Source organism: Camelus ferus, chromosome 23 (genome assembly GCF_009834535.1).
Source record: "Camelus ferus isolate YT-003-E chromosome 23, BCGSAC_Cfer_1.0, whole genome shotgun sequence".
NCBI classification, from domain to species: domain Eukaryota; kingdom Metazoa; phylum Chordata; class Mammalia; order Artiodactyla; family Camelidae; genus Camelus; species Camelus ferus.
Window position 1 is genome coordinate 22782227 of NC_045718.1, and position 23130 is coordinate 22805356.

At 45.2% G+C, this 23130-nt stretch overlaps 1 protein-coding gene across 4 annotated transcripts in view; it reads right to left on the minus strand.

The window, feature by feature from the left end:
- Positions 1-23130, minus strand: part of PTPN14 (protein tyrosine phosphatase non-receptor type 14) — a 161767-nt gene that overhangs the window by 19588 nt on the left and 119049 nt on the right. For all 4 annotated transcript variants that reach the window (XR_004314476.1, XM_032466470.1, XM_032466471.1 and 1 more), the window contains exons 8-15: positions 20294-20382; positions 16689-16776; positions 15818-15900; positions 13514-13571; positions 10800-10878; positions 7359-8836; positions 2699-2842; positions 1318-1536 (exon numbers count right to left, since the gene is read on the minus strand). Coding sequence is in view for 3 of the 4 variants with exons in the window: in XM_032466470.1 (XP_032322361.1) it covers positions 1318-1536; positions 2699-2842; positions 7359-8836; positions 10800-10878; positions 13514-13571; positions 15818-15900; positions 16689-16776; positions 20294-20382 (2238 nt within the window). In the remaining variant the exon portion in view is untranslated. The remainder of the gene's footprint in view (positions 1-1317; positions 1537-2698; positions 2843-7358; positions 8837-10799; positions 10879-13513; positions 13572-15817; positions 15901-16688; positions 16777-20293; positions 20383-23130) is intronic.

The window sequence follows — 23130 nt, forward strand, 5'->3', positions numbered from 1 at the left end:
CTCACCACTGTCAGTTTCCTTCAGTTTTCCTGGGGCTCAGTTTTTATTGTGTTAGTTCTCACTCTCAAAAATAAGAGTAAAATGTGCATTATGATCTCTGATAGTTGCACCATCATATTTCTTTTGACTGGACTTTCTGACATTTAAAAAATATAGATATGGTTATCTATGCTCTGTGAACAAAATTACTACACCCAACTATGGTACACTTTCCATATTCTGTATCAAAACTGTTATGGCTGACACATGGGCCAGATATCTGGCTACACTTAGGAGGCTCAAAGGAACCTTCCTGTAATTCAGCTACAGCTGAAAAATCCAAGAGAGGAAGTAACCCTGGACAAGACCAGGGACAGTTTTCTAAGATTACTGATCATAACAGACTACTAATGTGAATGCTGTACTGTGAAAAGCATCCTGTAACAGCTGCTTTCACACTAGTACAGGAGTACATTCCCTACTTCAGGGGTCAGAGCAACGGTGACACTCTAAACAAATACGTTCTGTTATTAGGGACCCTGAGGAAGGCAGGCTATTTAGGAAACACTTAACTGCATGCACACATGTATCCATAATTCTAAATTCTAACTGAAGTACAGCTAGGCTAATTTTTTTTAATTGAAGTATAGTCAGTTACAATGTGTCAGTTTCTGGTGTACAGCCCTAATGTCCTAGTCTATGAAATACTGAGCTAATGAAGGTTTGGAGTACTTGAAATAGTAACAAAGATTTAATGATCCTAATACCTTGAATAATATGGCAAATCGTGCAAGATTCATAATCAACTACACCTTAATGGTTTGTCTAAATTAGCCCACTCTTCTAAATAGCATGCAAATTTGGGACTTATGCATATATAAAATGAATAACCAGTAGGATTACGAGGGAGAAACGATAAATTTCTGTTGGTCTCGAACATTAAAAGAACCCCAGTAACAGAAATGCCATGTCTGTGACTTCCAACGTCTCCATCATCTGTGAGTTACAAACTGAAAGGGACAATCCTCAGCCTTTCCTGTGAGTCTGAGGGAGAGCTACAACTGACAGTGAGAAAAAGTTAAATCCTCTGTAATGAGCAAGCTTCGGAAATAGCTGACCTGAGGTTTTCCCCTGGGGCTGCTGGGCTTCCTTCTCTGCAGGGATAGGCACAGCCTTCCCATTGACTAAGAAAAGCACAGGAGTTCAAAAATACTCCCTCGGGGTTTGGGGACAAGCCAAGATGCACAGTGGCAGCCCGTATGTTTTTCCCTCCCTGAATTTTTTACCGTCAACCCAGCAATCTTCAAGCAACCTTCCCGACACACCCCCTCTTCTCACCTTGATGTGGGAGGCGTTAATGTAGCCGGTGTTATTTTCTTTGGTCGGTATTAGCTCTACGCGGTTCTCCTCATAGGGGACAACCTCGCGGATTCGGCTGCGCTCAGCATTTTCCGGCAGAGCCGCTGTGCTGAAAATGCCATTTGCCTTTTTCTTTGGAATTTGCTCGTATTCTGTGAACACCATTCCCTCTTCGAGCTTCTTTTTCAGGGTTCTGAACTGCAACAGAAATGGATCTTCAGTTCTCTGAACTGTCTTATCCCGACACGCCAACAAAACCACCAGATTTCTTGAAACAGTTGCGAGGAGAGTGTTCATAAGTAGTTTCAAAGATGTACAATTAATGCTTGATTATTCGGTCATTATTTCACCATGCGGCTCGTTTCTCTCGTCCAGTAAAATTTCCTCCTCACTCAGACCCTAAGCAGAACAGATCTGTAAGGCCAGGCAAGGGGCTGAAATTCAAAATCGGCACTTTTGTTATTAACGCCTCGGTGTAAAGTTCAGGTGATCAGGAGACTGGTAATTATCCAAACATCCTTTTCTCCACTTACATAGCTGTTTTCATTAAGCCAAATTTTACGACGATACTGGTCCACGGTTCTCTAGCTCTGAGGATTAGACACCTCCTCTTTTACTTTTCCCATGGCCAAACTACTAATTACGCTAACATGGTATTAATGGGATTAAATGATCCCTCTAAAGACCCTTCTTGCTCTAAGAGCATTCTAAGGCTTCATATATACTGACAGAAACTAAAACCCTAATCTTACTGGCCCTCAAATTGATTTACATAGCTGTTTAATGTTACAGTAATTTCAGAAACTAAAGGAACACCTTTCTTCATCTCTAAAACACAACCATGCAACCTCTTTGCTTTTCAAAACCAAAGTTCTCACCATGCATTACCCTAACAATTATACAAATCAGCCATATTTTATAGCCAAACAAGGGGTCAGCATATTAAAGGAATTCTATAAATAAAATAATCACTCCCTAATTAAGGGTAGTTGTTCACAAAAATCATAGAAATTAAAAGCTATAGCAATTGCTTAACTTTTTCATTTTATGGGGGAAAAAAAACAGAAAGAAAGGAAAAAGACAAAACAGGCCCAGAGACACTGAGTGACGTGACCAAGGCCACACAGCCTGTTAGGGGCTGGGGTCGGTAGGTGGGCATCCCTGCACCAACCTGACAAAGAAACATGAGATTTGGGAAAGGACTGATTTCATACAACACAGACCAGGTCTTGCTAATCTTCAAACTGCAGAATGAATTCATCAAACAAACCTTCATGCTGGCATGTCTGGGCGAGGAGGGAGCGTTGGAATCCTAAGACCACAGAGAAGGAGTCACATGTTTGACAAGCCCAGTGCTTACCCTCTCGTCCACGGGAACTCGGGTGGCATCAACGCGACTCTCTTCCCGCCCTGGGCCCCGAGCAACCGAGAGTCCGTTCAATGCTGCTAACATCAGTGGCCTCTTCTGCGCCTCCAGGCCTGCCATCTTCTGCTTCTCTAGATTCTTGTGGCAAGAAAAGGCATGTTCTCATTGTTTGTAATACCAGGAGAATGTTGGAATGTGTTTTAATCTCCCCAAATCTGTAACTCCCCAGCCAAGGAATGCAGACAATCACCATTAGCAGGGCAAATTCAAACACAGCTTTCCCATTATTCCCACTGCGCCTGAGAAAGCCAGCTTCTCCGGGACTCCTGAGCTTTTATTTAAAAATGGAGGAACAAATGAACAAACAAACAAATAGAAGCAAAGACGCTATACACATACACACTGCCACAGGGCACCCAAAGAAACAGTGTCCCAGCAAGACACTTTGGGAGGTAAGGGCTCGAAAGAAGACAGAACAAGGAAAAGACAGGAGTTTCATGAATAATCATATTCAATCACAATGATAGACCTTTTATGCAGATTAAATGGTAAAAACCTTATTAAAACTGTTTGCTGCATTCTTTAGAGGTTAGATACACACATAAATGGAGGAAAACCTTCCTAAGTTTCCACTGAGAGGGGTTAAGACTGGGGTGTCAATCCTGTGTGGAATCTTTGGCCCCTGGGACATCAGCCCCAGAATGAGGTAATGTGCTTTAGCAAACTCACTGATACCCAAGCCCGGGGCCACCTGAGAAGCCCCACCAGGAGTAAGTCACCCTTCATGATTCATCCAGAAGACCCAAAGGCACGGACACCACAGCTCCCAGGGAGTCTGGTGGGGCACCACTGGGTGTGCCCAAGCTGTGGGAGAATACAGGTCTGGGGGCCGAGCAGACCATGAGGGGAAGGTTTGGATGTTAATGCCTGGCCCCTGTTGGTGGCCTTCTGATTGCTCTCTGTCTTCACCTGCACACTCTGACACCGATCCGTCGGGGCCCTGGTGGTTTGGTCTATTCCCCCTCTTGCCCTCTAAACTGATGGAGCTGGGAACAGTCTCCACTTCAGGCAGGCCAGTAAGAGCACTTCCCCCAAACACTTTGGTCTTAGAAGAACAGAAGGACTTCATAAAGCATGCAAACAGGTGGGTTTTACAGAGTTTAAGATTTTGATCCAGATGGAAGTGAAACCAACTTGCAGGCTCCTCTGGCTGCTGCAGATGAAGGAGTCATCTTACCTCTGGTTTCTTTTTAAACCTTTAGTTTTGTTTTTTTTTTCTTAGTCTGTCATATAAAAATGTACTCCCCAGAGAAGTGTCTTGGTGGAGGCATGGTGCTGGTAGATGGCAGAGTGGATTACTCTAATTGTGGGTGCAGGGGACGGCATTGTACCCCTCCCTGCCTGCTGTCACGCACTCAATGCCGCCTACAGTCAGAATGGAGCCCTGGCCTTTGTGAGCGATGCTGTCAGTAAGATGCTTCATCCTTTGACAGGGCCAACCCCACAGACAAACAAAAGGAGTATCTCAGAGGAGGATTAACTGTGCGAAAGTGAGAAAAATAATGATAAACTTTCAGCTACTAAAAGGTATAATACGCAAGAATGGCCCTGGGAGCTGGGGTACAGCTCAGTGGTAGAGCACATGCAAGCATGCATGATGAGGTCCTGGGTTCGATCCCCAGTACCTCCATTAACAAGAAGAAGAATGGCCCTGGTTTGTCAACCCCAGGCAGATCTTGGTAGTTTTAGATTTAAATTTGGGGGGTTTTATTTGCTTGCTTGTTTGCCTACGTATTAGATTGCTGTTAGGAGGGAGAGTTCCTCTACCCAGGCTATCTCCTTTAGTTGAGAATCTGTTTCTGTCCTCTGCAAAGTTTTCAGAAAATAATTTTAAAAAAAAGTCTTGAGTTCCTCCCAACAGTCCTGCTTCCTTCCCGCCTGCACCATAAGGTGACCCTACTACTGGGGCCCAAAGCAAAAAGGAACTAACTCGCCTTTCTCAGAAAAGGATAACTATTTCCCTAGTGAAAACAGAAACCCCAGTGATAAACTATTTCTCTTAGCTCCTCCCCACTTATCCTATCAGTTTAAAGATTAAATTTAATCTCTCCTACCAGAGATTAAAAAATAATTGATTCAGAGATCTGATTGGGGGGAAGGGTATAGCTCAATGGTACAGTGCATGCTTAGCATGCATGAGGTCCTGGGTTCAATCCCCAGCACCTCTGTAAAAATCAGTCAATAAACCAACCAACCAACCAACCAACCAACCAACCTAGCTCCGCCCATCCATCCCCCCACTCCTCAAGAAACAAAAAACACACAAAGATCTGATTTGGCCTCTTCTCTTTCCTGCACCCAAGTTTGGGTTAGGGAACTGCAACAGCGAAATGAATGTCTTCCAGGAGCCAGGAGGAGGGACCATCAAGACCACAGGCCTGAATCATCCAACATGCAGACCAGTGGCTCCAGAACCAGGGCAGATTCTCCCCACAGCTGCCCGCCTCCAGTTCCCACTTGGTTACATGTTCTCATTGCTTTCTTATCCTCAAGAGGCCCCGACAGCCTTCTCCTATCCGTTCCTAACAAGTCAGGCAAAGGCTACCCGTGGCGGGGAGGGCAGAAAGGTGTCTGAGATGTGGGAATGGCATTGGGGTGAGTTTTTTCATAAAAAGAAAAAAAAAATGGATAGAGACACATTGCAAGCTTCAGTGCCGTGGCGTGGTCACCATCCTGCCTGGCACACTGGGACCACGGGCTCTTGGAGGAACCTCTGAGTCATACTCTGAGGCCGGGACACCAGCCAAGTGGCAGTCTTTGAGTTTTGAGTGTGTAGGATTTGTGGGAAAATTACATCAGGGTTGGGTATTGCTGTTCCTGAACTGCAAGTTAAGGGGTAAAATCAGCTATTCACTATTACCAAATGGATGGGACGGGAGGGCACCTGGGACAAACAGTGGAAAAGGCCCTGGCTCCTTTGTGATAACGCACAGAGCTCTATGTAGGGAGCCAGTGCCCTGAGTCTGGCTACAGGCTTTTGTTTAATGTGGGTAACAAGACAGGATGAATATGACAAAAGTGAGGCCAGGGGACCACATAGGCGGCAATAAATAAATATCCATTAGCAAGGGAGACAGCAAAGCTGAATGCCTAGACCGATGGGTTCTTGATGCTGACTTGTGTTAAAAGGGCCCGAGGCCAAAAACTGCTGAAAATCCCTTTCTACTTATGGCTATTTTCCCCAAACTCGGCAGGCTCTCCCCTAAGGCGCCCACCTCCGCATTTCATTCCATCCTCCAGCCAAATGGTTTTATTTGTCAAAGGCACAAGCACATCTTTCGCCATTTCCCTCTAGGTTTGCAAAAGTGGAAAAAGTTATGCCTGGATTGAATTCTTAGTGATACTCCACTGACGGCCAAAACTGTGAGGCCGAGAATGTTCCTAAGGTTTGTCTAAAGTAGTAACATCGTGACGGATTAGGTTCCTAAACCCAGGAACTTGGCTTCCTTAAAACTTTGGCCCTTCACTATTTTTACAGGTTGGTTCCCACTGAAGAATCGGGGAGACTTATACATGAAGAGAGTCTAGTGGACTCTATCAAAGCAGATTTTAAGTTACAACTGCTCTGGATTTCCTAAAATGAGCCCTGGCTTCCTTATAGTACAGACGTGGTGCAGGCAGAGAAGAAGTCAATGAGATGATTCTTTATTTTTTTAAGGGAGTGAACAATTTCCAGGACAAGCAGCAATGGTGCTGTAAAATATTTTTTAAAGTAGCAACTACAATCTAGCCGTTTTCTCATTAGTAAGAGCTAATTCACTTTGTTGTTCTGTGTATGTATCTGTCACCTGCACCCTCTTGCTGTGAGACCACAACCGTCTTTCCAGATGACATACACTGAAGAAGGGCTAGCATGTCTAATATTTTGGGCATCTTCAAATGCTCTAAGAGTGTGTGTGTATAAATACATATGCGTATATTCACATCCATGTGTATGAATTCTTGATAGAAGAAGCTCAATGGTGAATTGAAGCTCAGCAGTAAGCTTCTGAGTTGCCTGTTGAATTTGTATTAAACACCTATTGAAAGCAGATCTGAAAATGAAGCTGGTCAATCGCAGTCCAGTCAATACTGTGCGCCATCCTGACAACTAGATCTACACGGAAGGCTGTACTCTCAAGGGATGTTGCTCTTTTAATACCTAATTGGGAGGGAAAGATGCTTTCCCCTGAAAAAACCGAAATACCAGGAGATGGAGGAAGGTGAGCTCTTAACAGCTCGTACAATCAGAAGTCTGACCCTGAACCACCACTGAACGCCAGTCCACACACTGATCTCAGCACCACCAACCTGCAAGGTCCTACCTCCATCCCAGCACTTCGCCCAAGCACGCCTATGAGAAGCCATGAGTGAGAAGGGAAGGCTTATTCGAAGGTGCAGAGAGCAAAGTTTTATGAAGTGAAACACTACCTGTTTAAAAGCCAAGTGCTTTTTAAATCCCTACCATGTTCCCTGAAGAAGTCTCACGCCTTCTTCGGTGCTGATAGGATGTAGGCTCGAATCACGGGAAAGGAGCAGAGGGGCTAGAGGTGGCGAGTAAACCAGTGTGCTTAACTGTCCCTCAAAAGACGCCCTGGGAGAGGAAGCCACTTACCCGGATCATCATCTCTCTCTCTATAATGCTGTCCTCCAGGGAAAACATTTCGGACACAGGTCTCTCCTTCACGGGCTCTTTCTTGACCCGCTCCTTCACACTCGTCAGGTCGGGCTCTGAGATGGATGGACCGAGGGAGGACCCGTTGACGGCCAGCTGGTCAGCCCGGGAGACACTGATGGCCTTGGCCGGCCCGTGCCTCAGGACCCTGGCCCTGGCGACGGCAGGAGGCAGGCACACCTGGTCGTGCCTCAGCGCCCCGTTGCTCACGCTCTTCCTGGGTCCTGGGTACTCGGGCGGGGGCTTGTTTGGGATCCGGGCTAAGGCGGCTTGTAGCTGGGCGCTGTACTCCATCTTCTCCCGGAGCACAGGGATCTGGGGCACGGCTTCTGGAGCCTCCTCCTCCTCCTCCTCGCTCTCACTGCTGTGGATCAGCATCGTGGCGTCCGAGAAGGTCTTCTTGTGGTGATACTGGGGAAGCTGCGGGACCTCGTGGCTCCCCGGCACCTGCTCGGGCGGCCCCGGCTCACGGAGAGTGTTGCGGCGGGCCATGGGGATGTTGAGCGACTTCAGCGTCATGGCTTCCATGCCCCGCACCATGCTGCTCATCACCTCCAGGCTGTGGCGCTTGTGCACCGTGCCATGGTGCTTGGTGGCCGTGAGGGGCTCGCTCACCTCCTGGAGAGACTGATGCACCACCGGGGAGCTGTCCTCCTGGAAGGTCTTCACTGACAGCTGCACTTTGCGGGTCACTAGGTCGGGGCTGCTGCCACTGACATACTTGTGGCGGTGGCTGGCGAGGTCTGGGGTGCTGGTGGCGGGGCGGGGCCGTGGGTAGGGGGGCGGCGGCCGGAAGAGATAGTTTTTGAGCATGTGGGCTGTGTTGTAGTTATGGGTGCCCTGCAGCTGCATGTTGGCCAGCTCCGGGGTGCTCACCGTGTGTGAGATGGCACTCGCCCCCGGCTTGCACGGCACCGTGGTATTCTTTGGGTTCATCTGGTCCGATGGACCAACAAGTTTGTTAGTGTAGCCCCCATGGGGCCCATAAGGGACGGTGTAGGGGTGCCTCTCCCGCATCTCGGGCTGGCTGTACACCAGATCCTCGGGCTGGTTGTAGGCATGGGTGTTGATGATGTTGAGGTTTCGCAGGGACTGGCTCTGGCTGTCCGTGTGCATGACCCCTCTCTTCATCTGCCGCATGACTGTCTCATAATCGGGGGTGGGCCGGTAAGATGGCACGATGATGGCGCTGTGCCGGTGGCTAGGGATGTAGTCGGCCCGCATGATGTCACTCCCGGGGATACTGAGGTTGGAGGACACAGGAGAAGCCTGGATGAAGCTTTGGGAGCAGCTGAGGGAGTTGACGCTGTGGACACTACACACGCTGCCATTGGTGATGGTGCCATTTAGATAATTTAAGTCCAGGCTGTTGTGTGAATTGCAGTACAAGGCTTCTTCATTCCCATGGAAGATGCTGTCTACAAGAAGTCAAACAAAGGCACGTGAACCTCCACGCCACCCTGCTTCAATCAAGTTCATCCTCAAGGGGGTAATTTTTAACTCATCAAAGTCATAAAAAGGGAAATCCCATGGTCTCAACCCACGTATTTCGTGGAAAAACTGGTAATTGGGAGACACCAACATACAGAAGGAACACTTTAAAGCTCACTAAAAAGAAAGAATGAACCTAAGCAAAGAAAGCTATGCATATTTAGAACCATTATCACCCAGGTAAGTTCTCGATTTTGCCGTGAGCTTTTAAATCAGCCACCAACAATGGCCCTCCTACTGGGAGACCTGTCCTCTGGTTCAGGGCTCTGCGACAGAATTGGGTATTTGGGCCAGGAAGTCAAGAACTTCAATAGGGCAGTAGATTTGAAGTTACTGAGTACTTGGAGCTGACCTTCCTGACTGCAATGGAAAAGGTCCCTGCATCCCAGGGACTGCTGAGCATCCATCAAGACCCAAGACAAACAGCACCACCAGGATGCAGGATGCAGCATGCACGGCTGCTTCATTCTGATCAGCAACCAGTGGAAGGGAAATAAGACTTGGGAGTTTTTTTAGCCACTGCCTGAAACTCTCCTCTAGAACTGGTTTCATCATTGAGGTCAACTTCACATGAAAATTAACAGTTTAAAGAGGTACTGAGGGAGAGAGAAAGCAGATGTCTAAAGTCAGGCCCATTCCAGGTACCCAGTGTTCTCTTAACACACACCAACACACCCCATAATACACACATCCCTAGGGAGGTAACCTCTTGCCAATACACATTTCTGTGGGCAAAGTATATTCATTTTTACACTATAGATTTAAGCATGAGCAAAGTTAGAGGAAAACAAAGGCTGAAAAGGTAACAAACAGGGTGACTGAAAACATTTGGCTGCCTGAAGAGGAGGGGTGGGGGCATGGACCAGATGAGATGAGATAAGCAAGGAAAACTAGGGGAACACACTGCATTTATCCCCCTCTGATGGGTTTGGTACCTTCCCATTGAGCTAGTCTGCTTATAAAAAGCAGTGCTTTATTAAATTACATGGTCTTGATTATCTTAGTTTCCACGCTCACACTTTTGACAGTGCAGAAAGATTCAGAACAGCTAGCATATGATAACACAGAAACTAATTATCCATTTAACAGGTTGTCAACATCCAACATTTAATCCCATTCCCTTTCTGAGATGCAGTTAGTGTAACGATTCAGAGCACTGGCTTGAGAGTCAAGATACCAATTTTTATATCCAAGCTCCTCTGATACCCTTTCTGTATCCCAGTTTCGATACCTGTAAAATGGAAATAATAGTAGTACCCATCTCACAGGTTTATTCTGAGGATTAAATGAGACAACACAGTGCAAGTGCTTAGAAAAAGTGTTTAAGGAAAGGAACTGATCTATAAACCCAAATTGTTATAATTATTATTATTGAAATGGGTTTTCCCCCCACCCATTTTGCATGGGAGTATTTAGGGAGAAAAAGAGGAATAAAACAGTTTAACAAGTGCACTGAGAAAGGGGCCAGTGGGGGTGATGAGAAGTAAGAGTGAAAATGAGGGGTTGAGATTATGTGTGTGTTTCTTTCACTTATTCTGGAGGCCTGTGTTCTCTGTCACCACAAAAACCTGACTGTCACAAGCTTTCTGACACCGGCAATGAGGGTGAAGAGTACTCCGTGGGGCTCGGCTGCCCCTTTCTCCTCTCGGAGCCCTCTTATGGGAAGGCTTACGCCTTTCCCCCACTCCCTTTGTGGTCAATTCTGGGGAAATTTCCTCTCGGGGGTGAATGATATTCTATGCCTTTCACAAACTGCAGCTGATGGTTGCTGCCATTCAGACAACAACGAGGTAAAATGTAAGTATCACTGTCATCTTGAAAAAAAAAGGGTACAGATCACCGGTACTCAACTTCACATCTTAAGAAGGGACAAGGGTAAACCAGAGTTACCTTGTGAAGTGTGTGTTTCCGAGTAGTGCTCGCCACACTGGACGTGCATGGGAGGCAGGATGTACGGCTGCTGCCGGGGCTGAAGGAGAGAACACAGCACAGGTGGGAGGCCTTGGCACAAGCGGCTGTCACTCTGCTGAGAACAGCCCAAGCACCCGACAGTCCCCATGGCTCACCCCGCCTGCAGGGAGGCACCCGCGGTGGCAGCTCTGCCCTCCACCCAACCCTCTTCTAAGCATCTACACCCCCTTCTCATCACTAAGCTTAAGACTGGAGAAACAGGAAGGGGGCAAGGAGGAGGCTGGTTTAAGGTGAGACAGAGGCCACAGTCAACGTGAATGTACCTATTTATAATCTATTTTCTAACACACTTGCAAAGCTCCCAAAAGTTATTCCCTTTTAAAGGAATAACTCAGAATACGTAATCAGAGTAGGGAGAAGAACCCTGTGCAATTCTATTCAAAATTGGCTCCCTTCTGGTGCTACATCAACCTCAAATAGGGACGGGGAGTGTTCAGCTGGGCGCACTTGCAAATTTACATCAAAATCTTAAGTGTGATCCACAACAAGCCAAGAAAACTCCAAAGCCAGCAGGGGTCACACTTTCTCAGTGTCTCAACAGAAAACACTAGGCAGAGTCTGAAACTGGGTGAATAACTCATCCACTATTTCCTTTGCTACAAATAATGTTTAAGCATCAAAAGGGAAAATAAATAAGGTCATGAAGGTAAGAAATCCAAACATTAAAAAGAAGTATGGGAGAAGAAATAAAAGAATTGAAATTAATCTAAGTAGTTCAGAAAGAAACGGTACTATATCAGCTTGCCCAAATATCCCCAGGAAAAAAAAATATTTTTCCTGTTTTTGGTAATACCTAACTCAACTCAATTTTTCCATGATTGGACAGCCAGTTTTCAGGCTTTAAAAAAAAAAAGTGGGGAAGGATTCATATAAGGGACTAGAAATACACAGCAAGGCAAAGTTGACTCATCTCTGCCTTCTCTTACTCTCATAAAAAAAAAAATCCTATACGTAAGTGACTGTTTATGAACTAGCACGAGTGTGCAAGCGAGAAATGATAGCTAATCCTCCAAACACCACTCCAGGATTACATTATTTATCCCGTCTCTTTATATATGTTCTAATCTATTATTCTGTTTCTTTCCAGACCTGCTAATGCAAAACCAAATTAGATGCCACAATATAGGAGCCAGAAGGGCAAGAGAAAAACAGCAACCAGCAGCCCTGGTTATCAGCGAGGAAGCCAGAAGGAGATAATGTTATCTGGCTTTCCTCTCACTCATCCCAAGGAACTCTTGGTGAAATGATTTAATCCTGAAGGGCAGAGGGAAAGGAGAAGCCAGGAATCTGGCTTCCTGTAGATTGTCTTCATCCAAATAAAATAGGAAGTCTTTGCCTCTTCTCTAGATAATTAGGATGGGATCACATCACAGGACAGCCCTGAGATGCTCTGCCTCCCCTGGTGTTTCGTGGACACAAGTGAAAAATTATCTCACCAGCGAAGACGTGTGGACTCTAAAGAAGAGAAAAGGAAAATAATGCCGACAAAGGAGAAGAATAAGGAAACCAGTCCTGCGAACAAATCGACTGGTGCTTCAGGGGAGAAGCCCAAAGCAACCCTCTACATCTCCAAGGCAAGGGCCGCCTGTGAGATATTACGCATTAACACTGCGATTAATAATATTCACATGGGTTCTCAGGAATTACTGTGTGACAGTATGATGACCAAACTCTAGAATTCTAAGAGTTCATGTCAATGCATTTTCCATGAAAAAAAAAAAATTCAAAAATTTCCTTTTAAAAGACGAGTTAAAGACGTCTTATAGAGTATACATTGTGTATGAAGGAAAATTCAATTTTATTCATCTATCAACTCAAAAGAATTGTGCACCTAGAGACATTTAAAGGTCACATGTTTATTTTTGTGTAAAAATAAAGTCATAACCTAAAATAAAAGAATTATAACTTAAAACAAGTAGTTACTTTAAAGAAAACCAACTGTCCCACATCTTGCTATATTATCCTTAAGTAATTCTCAAAATAAAACACAGTCTAGGACAAAACACATGCATTGAAATTAAAGCTGTGTTTGCTTATCACGTGATTAAGTAGAATGTTGGGTTTTTTTTTTAAAAAGCTAATAGTAGGTAGGAAAGTGGATCGATGCATATTCTGTTGGCCTTAAAATTAAAAAAGTGCAATTAATCTTCCCCACTGAATACTCTACCTGAGACCATCAACTTGACTCATTCAGTGTTTTCTCATTTAAAGTAGTCATTTTCTGACTAATTTATTCAGATCTATGGCAGTGGATAAAAAAGAATTAGTAGAGATTAAAACTGAAGTCTTGTCTATATGCAAAATAAGGAATAGTGATAAAGTAAGTGGAAAAAAAACACACACACATACAGTAGGTTGCATGCTGAAAGAACGTGGTCTCATCAGCCTGGAATAAGGCTTGAGGGGGTGAATTCTGAGCCACACTTAGAGAAGAGATGGACACGGGTGAGCACGAGAGGGACAGAATGGGTGTGCATCACACCTGCGTGGCAGACGGTCACCCTTCTGTGCTCTCTCCAGATCTCGCCTGGTCACGATGCCCTAGAAACCATCCCCCCCCCCCCCCGCATTAACAACAAAAGGACACTTGCTCCTCAGTCAAGCGACTTGATAACTGAAGATTTCATACATACCAGGGAGGACCGGCTCCAGGTGGGCTGGCGTCTGATAGGCGGTGGAGAATTTGATTGTCTATGTGAAAAGTTGAAAAAATGAGGATGGTTACTATTATGTACCATGTACAAGAAGACAAGACAGACAAGAGAGGGAGAAGAGGGGAAAGTAGACAAGATGGGTTAAGAATTATATCAAAAGAGAGACATTTCTTACTTCTGGGTGATCAAGCTAAGAATAATTTCCATTTCCTTTTTGATCCTTTTTTAATGTTCAAAATGTTTGGAACAGAACATACTTTCATGATAAGTTTTACAAAGGAGTATCAGAAGAATGAAGCTTAATTCTAAAGACAAATTATAAGGGAAATAAAAGTCAATGACAGTCTTTCAGAGCTCAGAAAGTGGAGATCTCTGGAGAAGGATGGTCTTCAGATGCTGCTAATTTCATAAAACTCCAGAGGGCTACCCCAGGCCTTCGTTCAGCCTGTGCTGACACTCTGAAACTGTATACAGAATTTATTGTCTACATAGGGGAAGGGGGTATGCTTTTCAGAGAATCCCAGTTTTTATCAAATAAGAGGTTAGGAACCTCCCATACTTGGTTAGGAAGAAGGAAGGAACAGTTATTACAGAAGTAGAAGGGAAAACAGAATTTCCTTAGTTTTCTGTCTAATATGTGATGCTCACTCATATTAGAAGAAAAGGCCACAAAAGAAATATAAACACTTAGAAAATTGTATAGTAAAACCACTTGCTAACGAATGGTTAAACCAGAAGACGATAGTGAAATTCACTTCTCAAAACAGTTTCCTTTTTAAATTCACCCTAGAGAAGTCAACTACAGAATTCTTGTTAATGTCAAAGACATTCCAGCAAATCAAAGGCAACAGCAGAAAACTGCAAAGACATCACACCTACAGGGAATCTGTAAGAATGTTGTGCGTGTGTGCGTGCATGTATGCACGTGTACACCCGTCACATGGATACAGCTGCTTAAATTGCTGCTCCCTAATCAGTGCTCCTCTGATTCACATTTGCAGAGTTTGCTGGCAGGCCCAGTATAGCCATCCCTCGGTCTCCAAGGAGCACTGGTTCCAGGATCCACCTTGGATACCGACATCCAGGGATGCTCAATTCTTGTCTATAAAATAGCATAGTATTTGCATAAAACCCATGCAAATCCTCCCACATACTTTAGATCATCTCTAGATTACTTATGATCCCTAATACAATGTAAATACCTGTCAGTGCAGAGCAAATTCAATTTTTACTCTTTGGAATTTTCTAGAATTTTTTAAAAAGTATTTTTGATCCACAGTTGGTTGAATCCATGGATGTGAGACCCACAGATACAGAGGGCCGACTGTACCATCAAACGTACTTTCAGACTCGGACAGTGGCCAGTTGTAACGACTGGTTTGAAAGAGCCTCCATCGCAGAGAGAAAAAAGTCTGCTCCTGTTAGTTCTAAGGCAGCGCCTTCTTCAGCAGGAACTACTCCAGGGTGGCATTTTCTCGCTCTAGGATGTGTCCACTGGGCAAGTGGGAAAGCTCTTCTTCTCTTGCATTTACATCCCTGAGGTGCTTTGAAACAAAATGAAGCACCCTGGGCGCCCCAACTGCAGACGTACTGCTCTGCGGAGGGACATCTTTTGATGGCAACCAAAGGAAAGGCACTGACAGCGTGAGCCCCGCACGCCATCTCCGAGGTCAGGTCACCATTAAGTTCCCTCATCAGACTCCCTGTACCCTCTTTATTTCCAAATTAAATTTAAAAAACACACGTGGGCTTGTGACATCTATTAGTGTCTTCCAAGTCTTCCTCTAATTACCCTGGCCTCTCATTTACAGGCAGGTGACGTGACCCAGAGGCACACGCAGGGTTAGCCCGCTGTGTGAGCGACCCGGGGCTGAGGATGACAGCAGCGTCTTCTCTTTCAAGTTGGCTCGTCACTCAGCTACACGCCTCTGAACAGTCGCCACATCTGACACACAAGGGGCACCCCAGCAAATTGGGAACCGCTCGGCTCCTCCAAACTCACAGCTGAGGCTGAAAGGCACTGATGTGGGCCAACCTGTCCAGGAGGTCGAGCATTCCCAGCCAATCTGCAAATTATTTTCTCTCTAGGCATATGGACTACACTAGACAGTCTTCATCATTAAAGCTCGTTCCCTCCCGCCTGGCTGTACTCCCTGCTTTAGAGCTTCTGCAAGGAATGAGGGAAGAGAGTGCGTGGAAAAAGCAATCTACAACATCCCGAAAGCACCAGAATTTAAGCTGACCAAGCTACCCAGTGAGAGGGTGGATGAAATGTTTACTTACTCAGTGCAGATTTTGTTTTGTTTGTAAAACTTGTGCCGTGTAGCAAACAATCGAGATATATACTTGGCATTTTCAATATCATCCTTGGAAAAGAAGAGACAGAGAAAAACATAAACATTTGTTTGATTGTGCATGCATCTCACTAGGATTCCTCCGAGCAGGGACACATCCCTTCCTCCTTTCATAGCAAGCACAAAATGATACTCTAAGCCACAAACTGGCATGTTGAAATCAGCAGCAGCCACACCCATGAAGCCCACCCAAGGGTGGCAGACAATACCGTCTGCTAGAGAACCCTGTACACCCAAGGCACTGGGGTTAATACCAATGATCTGGCACGTCTCTACCTAATGCCAAACCAAGTACTTTAAAAATCAATTAGTGAATCGAGGCAGAGCATGGCATGAACACCTAGCATCATTAAATGGGAGGCAGGAAGATGCATAAACCGCCTTGGCTCTCAGGGAGGCACTCAACAGAAGGGCAATCACCCAGTTTACTGAGGCGTAGGCTTGGGCTCCGATGGGGGAGAAAACCCAGACCAGCCAGCAAAAGAAAACACCATGCAAGATAATCAGGGGTTACTAGTGGAGGGCATGCCAGACAACGTGGTCCACCACCACCAAGGCCAGCAGAGGAACTGAAACTCTAGAGTCAAAACAGCCTGGAAACCTGGTACTGTGAACATGAAATCACCACCACCCTCTGGAAATGAGTGATGACAGCACTGAGCAAGGATGGGAAAGTTATAGGTTCAACAGAATATTTATTCTCTCATGACATGGGAGAGCGAGGAAAGGACATTATGAGTTGAGAAGTCAAACAGCAAGCTGCTGGCCAGACCCTGCCTCTGCATGTCCGCCTTGTTTACCGTGTGAAAGAGGGCAGTCTCTTCTTTGTTGATGAGCTCCACCAGAATAGTCGACTTGTTGTGACTGATGTTCCCCATGTCACTCCACCTGGGCAAAAGAAATCTAAGTGCATCTGCCCAAAGACGGTCTATGCATTTATGACAGCATAGAAGGGGCATCTGCTTTTGCCAAATCTCGTTTTACAAATTATCACTTAACTATATTTTTAAAAGCTAAGTGTTTCTTCTCTCAAAGCAGAAAAATAAAGAAAATGCAACAGGCATCAATTTAAACAGGTAAAAATCCCATGTTACAACAGCCAAGACATGGAAGCAACCTACATGTCCACCCACAGCTGACTGGACAAAGAAGCTGTATATACACAATGGAATACTTATTCAGCCATAAAAAGGAATGAAACAATGCCATTTGCAGCAACATGCAACATGGATGGACCTAGACATAATCATACTAAGTGAAATAAAAAAGCTAAAGACAGATACCATATGATACCACTTATATGTGAAATCTAAAACAATGAGACAAATGAACTTTTTACAAAACAGAAAGACTCACAGACATAAAAGACAAACTTATGGTTACAAGGAGGGAGGGGGGAATAAATTTGGAGTTTGGGACTTCCAGATACAAACTACTATGTATAAAGTAGATAAACAACAAGGTCCTGCTGTACAGCACAGGGAACTATATTCAATATCTTGTAATAACCTATAATGGTAAAGAATATGAAAAAGAATATATATATGTATGTATAACTGAATCACTGTGCTGTATGCCAGAAATTAACACAGCACTGTAAATCAACAACACTTCAGCTAAAAAAGAAATCCTATGTAAACTACACTAGATACTGTGGTTGATAAGGTGTACTTTCCTTTATGAGGAAAATGTGCAAAAGACTTCCGCTGCCTTGCTTTCCCCATTTCCAAACCAACAAAGCATTCCCCTTGATCTTCACTCTGAGTGATGGAGGAGCATTAAAAGTCGTTTGTTTCCAGGAGTCTTGGTTGAAGCATCCACAGAGATTCGGTGTTGCAATGTACACTACAGATGGGACTATGCCACTTAGGAAAAAAATGCCCGGTGAGTGGGTAATACGCCTACATTTTTCTGATCTAGTGCACACAAACAAGTTCCACCATATAGCACATGGAACTATATTCAATATCTTGTAATAAACCACCATGGAAAAGAAAATGAAAAGAAATATATATATATATATAAAACTAAATCACTATGCTGTACACCAGAAACTAATACATTGTAAATCAATTATCCTTCAATTAAAAAAAAAAAAAGAAACACACAGACAAATTTCCTTCTCTTTCTTCAAGATCTTATCTAAAATGAGATACACAGAAGGAACCATCAGACAAGGGAAGGTAAGCTCCTGCCTCCCTTTCTACTTGGAGCTAATTTCTAACTCTCTCTTACTACTACCTACCCTTCACTCCGTTCCTCAACCTGTAACTCCCTGCCCATTGCCTTTTCACTCCATCTTGCTTTTGCTCTCTACACTTCCACCTCTTCCTGCATGGTTCCTTTAAGACTCACAACGAGTTGCCTTCTCCCAGAAGCCTTTCCTCATCCCAGTGACCCACACACCAGGAAAGAACCTGGCGTAGTCCTCTATCGGTCACCACGTTGTGTTACAATTGTTTACTTCTGTGACCAGATCCCTAACTAACCAAACTCGACCATAGCCCCATGCCCCAGGTAGAGTCTGCTTTCTTTAGCTCTGTATTCCAAGCACCGAGTACCCCGCGCACAGCATACAAGTGTTTGCTGAAACAGTTAAAAGTAATAATATTGCTTCCCATCTGTATAGAGTGCAGCTCTTTTTATCATTTTTATCAACTGTCTAAGGCAGACAAGGCAGCTATTTTTGTTCCTACTTTGGAGATGAGGCAATTTGGGAACAAAGGAGGACAAGATTTAGTCCCATTCGCTCTGCTCATCGGGGATGAACAAGTTCGGTCCCTTCCAGCTTTTCCTCTGGCCACCTTTCCATTGCATCAGTGCCACCTGTGCTTACGTACGTCTGCTGGGGCCATACTCTACAGCGGCCCTGCACAGCTGTCTGCCGGCTTACCATTCCACCAGGTCTCATCTGCCTGGACTCATAGCTACACGCTCCTCAGTGAAAGTCTCCAAAGATACTTGCTCTCCTCTAGCTCCATTCCTTCAAACCAACTGCCAAAATTCTGGATCCACTCCTCACTCCACCATTTGACTTCACCTAGTGACACAATCAACACGACACTATAGTAGATGTCAACTCCCATCTTGTAAGGGTTTCAAGGTAAGTGCTAAGGAAGCAGTCTGGAAGCAGTCCCTAAGGAAACTGAACAAAACCTGTGAAGGGCTTATGATGAGCAAACTTTCAAATTGCTGCTTTCTTCTATTAAAGTTCTCCAGGCTCAGGGTGAAACGGAAGCACTGATTTAGCTGTGGAGCCCCGTGTGAGACAAAATGCCTGGACGGCTTTAAATGGGCATAAAAATGTATAGTCACAACTCTGCACATATTTATACATTTTGCTCAGTTTGTAATAGGTGTACGGAGTTGACTAAGTATGTCCAAAAATCAAAGTTTATTCCGCAGCCCCAAAGATCTCTCTACTCCTGTTTCAATAATGTCTCTATTCAATAAGGAAGAGAAAATATATGGAAAATAATGGCAGGGTAGGACCGAGGAAAATAAAAGCCAGTGGGGAAGATTTAGTGGGAAAACTTTCTCAAAATAACCTGCAGTAACTGCTGATCTGCAGAGCACATGGTTGGCCAAGGATTCACTTCCAGGTGGCGGACTGTGCTTTGCCTCTAAGAGCTGCCCTGGATCACCTGCCCTAGACATGCCGCTGTGCCCATCATGGAAAAGCTGTTTTCCCAGTAAATAAGAGGCCATCATGCCCTCATAAATGAAACTAAGCATTCGATTTTTCAGACTGTTGACACAATGATGGGATCCGAGGGCACCAATACAAAGCAGGCTCATGGACATGTGGCGCAGGGGATGCTGCCACTCCCCTATCCTGCTCCTCCTCACGTTAAATGGAAAAGAGGGTTGAAGAGTCAAGATAATAAAAAGTCCCAAAGGTCTTTACTTTATAATCACCAATTGATTGCTTTTTCAAAACATACCTTCACAAATAATCCTCTTCTGGTACTATGAAAATTCGTTTGTACTTTTCTAGCACACATGGTGAGGCAGAGGGTGCAAGTCAACGGAAAGAACTCAGTTTGGATTTAATGACCCATCATGGGTAATTCAGGCATTATCTGCAGGAGCCCCTTTCCAGCCAGACTCACAGAGTTTGGTTCCACTCTTCTGACTCAGTGGGGGTTCAACTATGCATTTCTGGGAGTCAGGTGGAAAGAAAGAGCTTCCCCCATCCCCCATCCCCAAATAAACCCCCAGGGAAAGTGAGATGAATTTCTCCATAACCACTTAAATCCTGAGAAGCGTTGATCTTCTCTGAGGTGAAAAAAGCTCAACTCTGATCCATGGTCTGGCTCTGAACTCATTTAGGTAACTTTCACCCTCAGCAGGGTTTTCTAGGGTGCCTCAAGGGGAAAAAGGAGAAAGACACAAGTCAGAATACCTGTAGATCACTGCTTGTCTTCCAATTCTGTTTCTCACGAAAATCCCCATAAAGAAGATGCCCAGGTGCACACTGTTTCCATGATTGTCCTGCGTAAGATCAACAAAACAGCTGTGATGAAACAAACGCCCAGCGGTCTGGCAGCCTCCCCATGGGGACCACACCCCGTTTCTCGCCCATACGTGGAATGAATCACAGATGGCGCCAGGGCAATAAGACAACCAGGACCTGAAGGGAAACACCCCACTGCACATCCTAAAATACCACACAGATACATTTTCTTCTTTTATCTCAGTTTGTCACACACACACTTCCTGCTTAAGAAGGAATTTTAGGGTTTTCTCAGACTTGTTGGCAGTTAAGATTTTCTCTTTCATGAACATCTATTAATATCTTTTTTAACCTTAGTTTTTGTTTTTTAAGTCAAAATTATACACCCACGTAGTTTGATCACATACGCACATTGTATATGTGCAATTCCATATGCACATAGTCTGAAGAACTGAATATTCTTTAGATCTTGTTTAAAAGCAGCCAGCCGCAGACCCGGCCCCACCATTTCCTCTCCTCAAAGGGACCCACTTCTATTACTTAAAGCCCCAGTGTGTCTATTTGCAGCCACTATGCTCAACCTTTCAATTTAGAACCTCATGTTCCTCAGTTCCGGGATATTTTCTCAAATTACTACCTTCTGTTTCCCCTGTCCACTCCTTTACAACTCCCATTACTCAGGTGTTGAACTGAACATCCTGGGTTGGCCCCCAAATTTTACCTCCTGCCTCCCATGCCCCGTTACTTTGTTTTTGGGTGAGATTTTCTTAATTTAGTCTTCTAACCTATCAAGTTCTCCATTTCTGATATCATATTTTAAAATTTCTGAGAGTTCTTTATTTTCTGAGTGTTCCCTTTTAAAAGTGATCTACTCCTTCAAGGAGGTAAGATATGTTTATTTTATTGTTACTGTTTTTAATCACTGAGACTCAGGATGAGCTTTTGGGCCAGGGGGCCTTCGCCCTAGAAGCTCTGCATCTCTCGGCTGCTTCCTTCTCGTGGCGTTGACCCCTGTTGCCCTGAGTAGGGCATCGTCGAGAGGTGCTGCTGCTCAGCTGTCTAGTCACGTTCCGGAGTGGGATGCTCAACACTAGTGAGGGCCTTTGTGAGCACAGGAAGGGCACGGGGACCCTAGACTTCACTGTCGGGCAATCTGCTGGGCCCTGTGTGCGTGAACCCAGATGTACTGTCTTTGGTCCAGTCTCTTGGTCCAGTCAGGGGCTTCCAACCTCCTGCCTGGGAGAGCACAACCTGGTTGCCAGAGTTCTTGAGAGCAGAGTGGGAGCCAGGCTCAGCATCCAGTGAGTCAGCTGTCACTTGGTCCTTTGCTTTCACTTGGGGGACATCCTCTTAGTGGAGTGAGAGGAGATCCATGCCCAACTGGGCCTAAGGCGGAAAAGATAGACCTCTGCCTTCCTCAGAACACTCTACCCCATTTAAGACACAAAGATGGACAGTGTCCCTTCTCAGTGACCTCTCCTAAATCCACCTCCCAAAGCTTCCATTAAAGGAGGCGTCTCCTAACAGGGTGGGAGAGAGAGAGAGGATAGGACAACACAAAAGCAGAGAGAGAGAGTTCAGAGAGAAAGACATAGGGAGGGATAAAGGGCCTTGGTAACTGCGAGAAGTTAAAGGTTAAGTTATATTATAGAAAAAAAGTCTATGTGGGAAAAGAAAATAGGTGAAGTAGAGATGGGAAGAGAAAGGACAATTCTGTGGAAAGAATTCCCTGGGCATGTGGCCAGGAGATGGGTATAGAAGTCTTGCTGGGGATGGAGGCCCGGGAGGAATGGTCCACCAGGGTGGGACAACGGAAGAACGAAAAATGCAGGATGGATGCCCGGGGCACTGCATTGCTCAAAACTTAAGGGCTCAGTGGGAGAGGGTATAGCTCAGTGGGAGAGTGTGTGCTTAGCATGCACGAGGTCTTGGGTTCAATCCCCAGTGCCTCCATTAAAAATAAATAAACAAGCAAACAAACCTAATTACCCTCCTCAGCAAAAAAGTAAATAAAACATAATTAACTGAAAAAAAAAAAAAACCACCTTTAAAAAAAAAAAGCCCCAAAACTTAAGGGTTCAGTGTCCAACTCAGCCAAAGACTGAGACTCCAGACTCTGACCCGTTCCAGAAGTGCGCCACCCACCCTCCACGGCCATGTGTTTGGACAATACAGGAGCAACTGAGGCTGGGGCGGCCCCTGTGTCTGTGGCGGGGGGGGGGTGGGGGGGGGCCTGCCAGAAAACGGATTGGTACCCGACCCATCCCCCTCCCCGATGTTGAAAATTTCTGAGGACCCACTCATGGAAGAACCCACACTAAATGCAAATGTCCTTCACTGAGACACAGCCACAGCACACTTTTTTAACCTTCCTTGGTCAGTAAGGACCTGTACTCAAACGAAAGGACCCCATCACCACATGCAGCCTGTCCCTGCGTACTTTCCTGGCTGCTTTTTCACCTAACTCTGAGCTGACCCCGTCACCGTCCCCACTGGTACTGCTGCCCCACCCTTCAGCCTTGGGTCAGTCGCCAGGAATCACGTAGTCTGTAGGTGGTCACCTTAGTCATGAACAGATATGTGGAGGGGGAGGCAGTGAGTCAGCGAGGCCCGTCTGCCCACTCAGAGCGAGCGCCAGTACCCACCCTGTTCTTTCCCACTAAAGGACATCCTAGAAAGTCCACCAGAACCAAGCACAGTGGATTTCAACACCATCTCATCTGCCCCTGTTTCACAGTTCAGAATTACTAAAAACGACACAAGCCCATGCCAGCCACAACCAAACT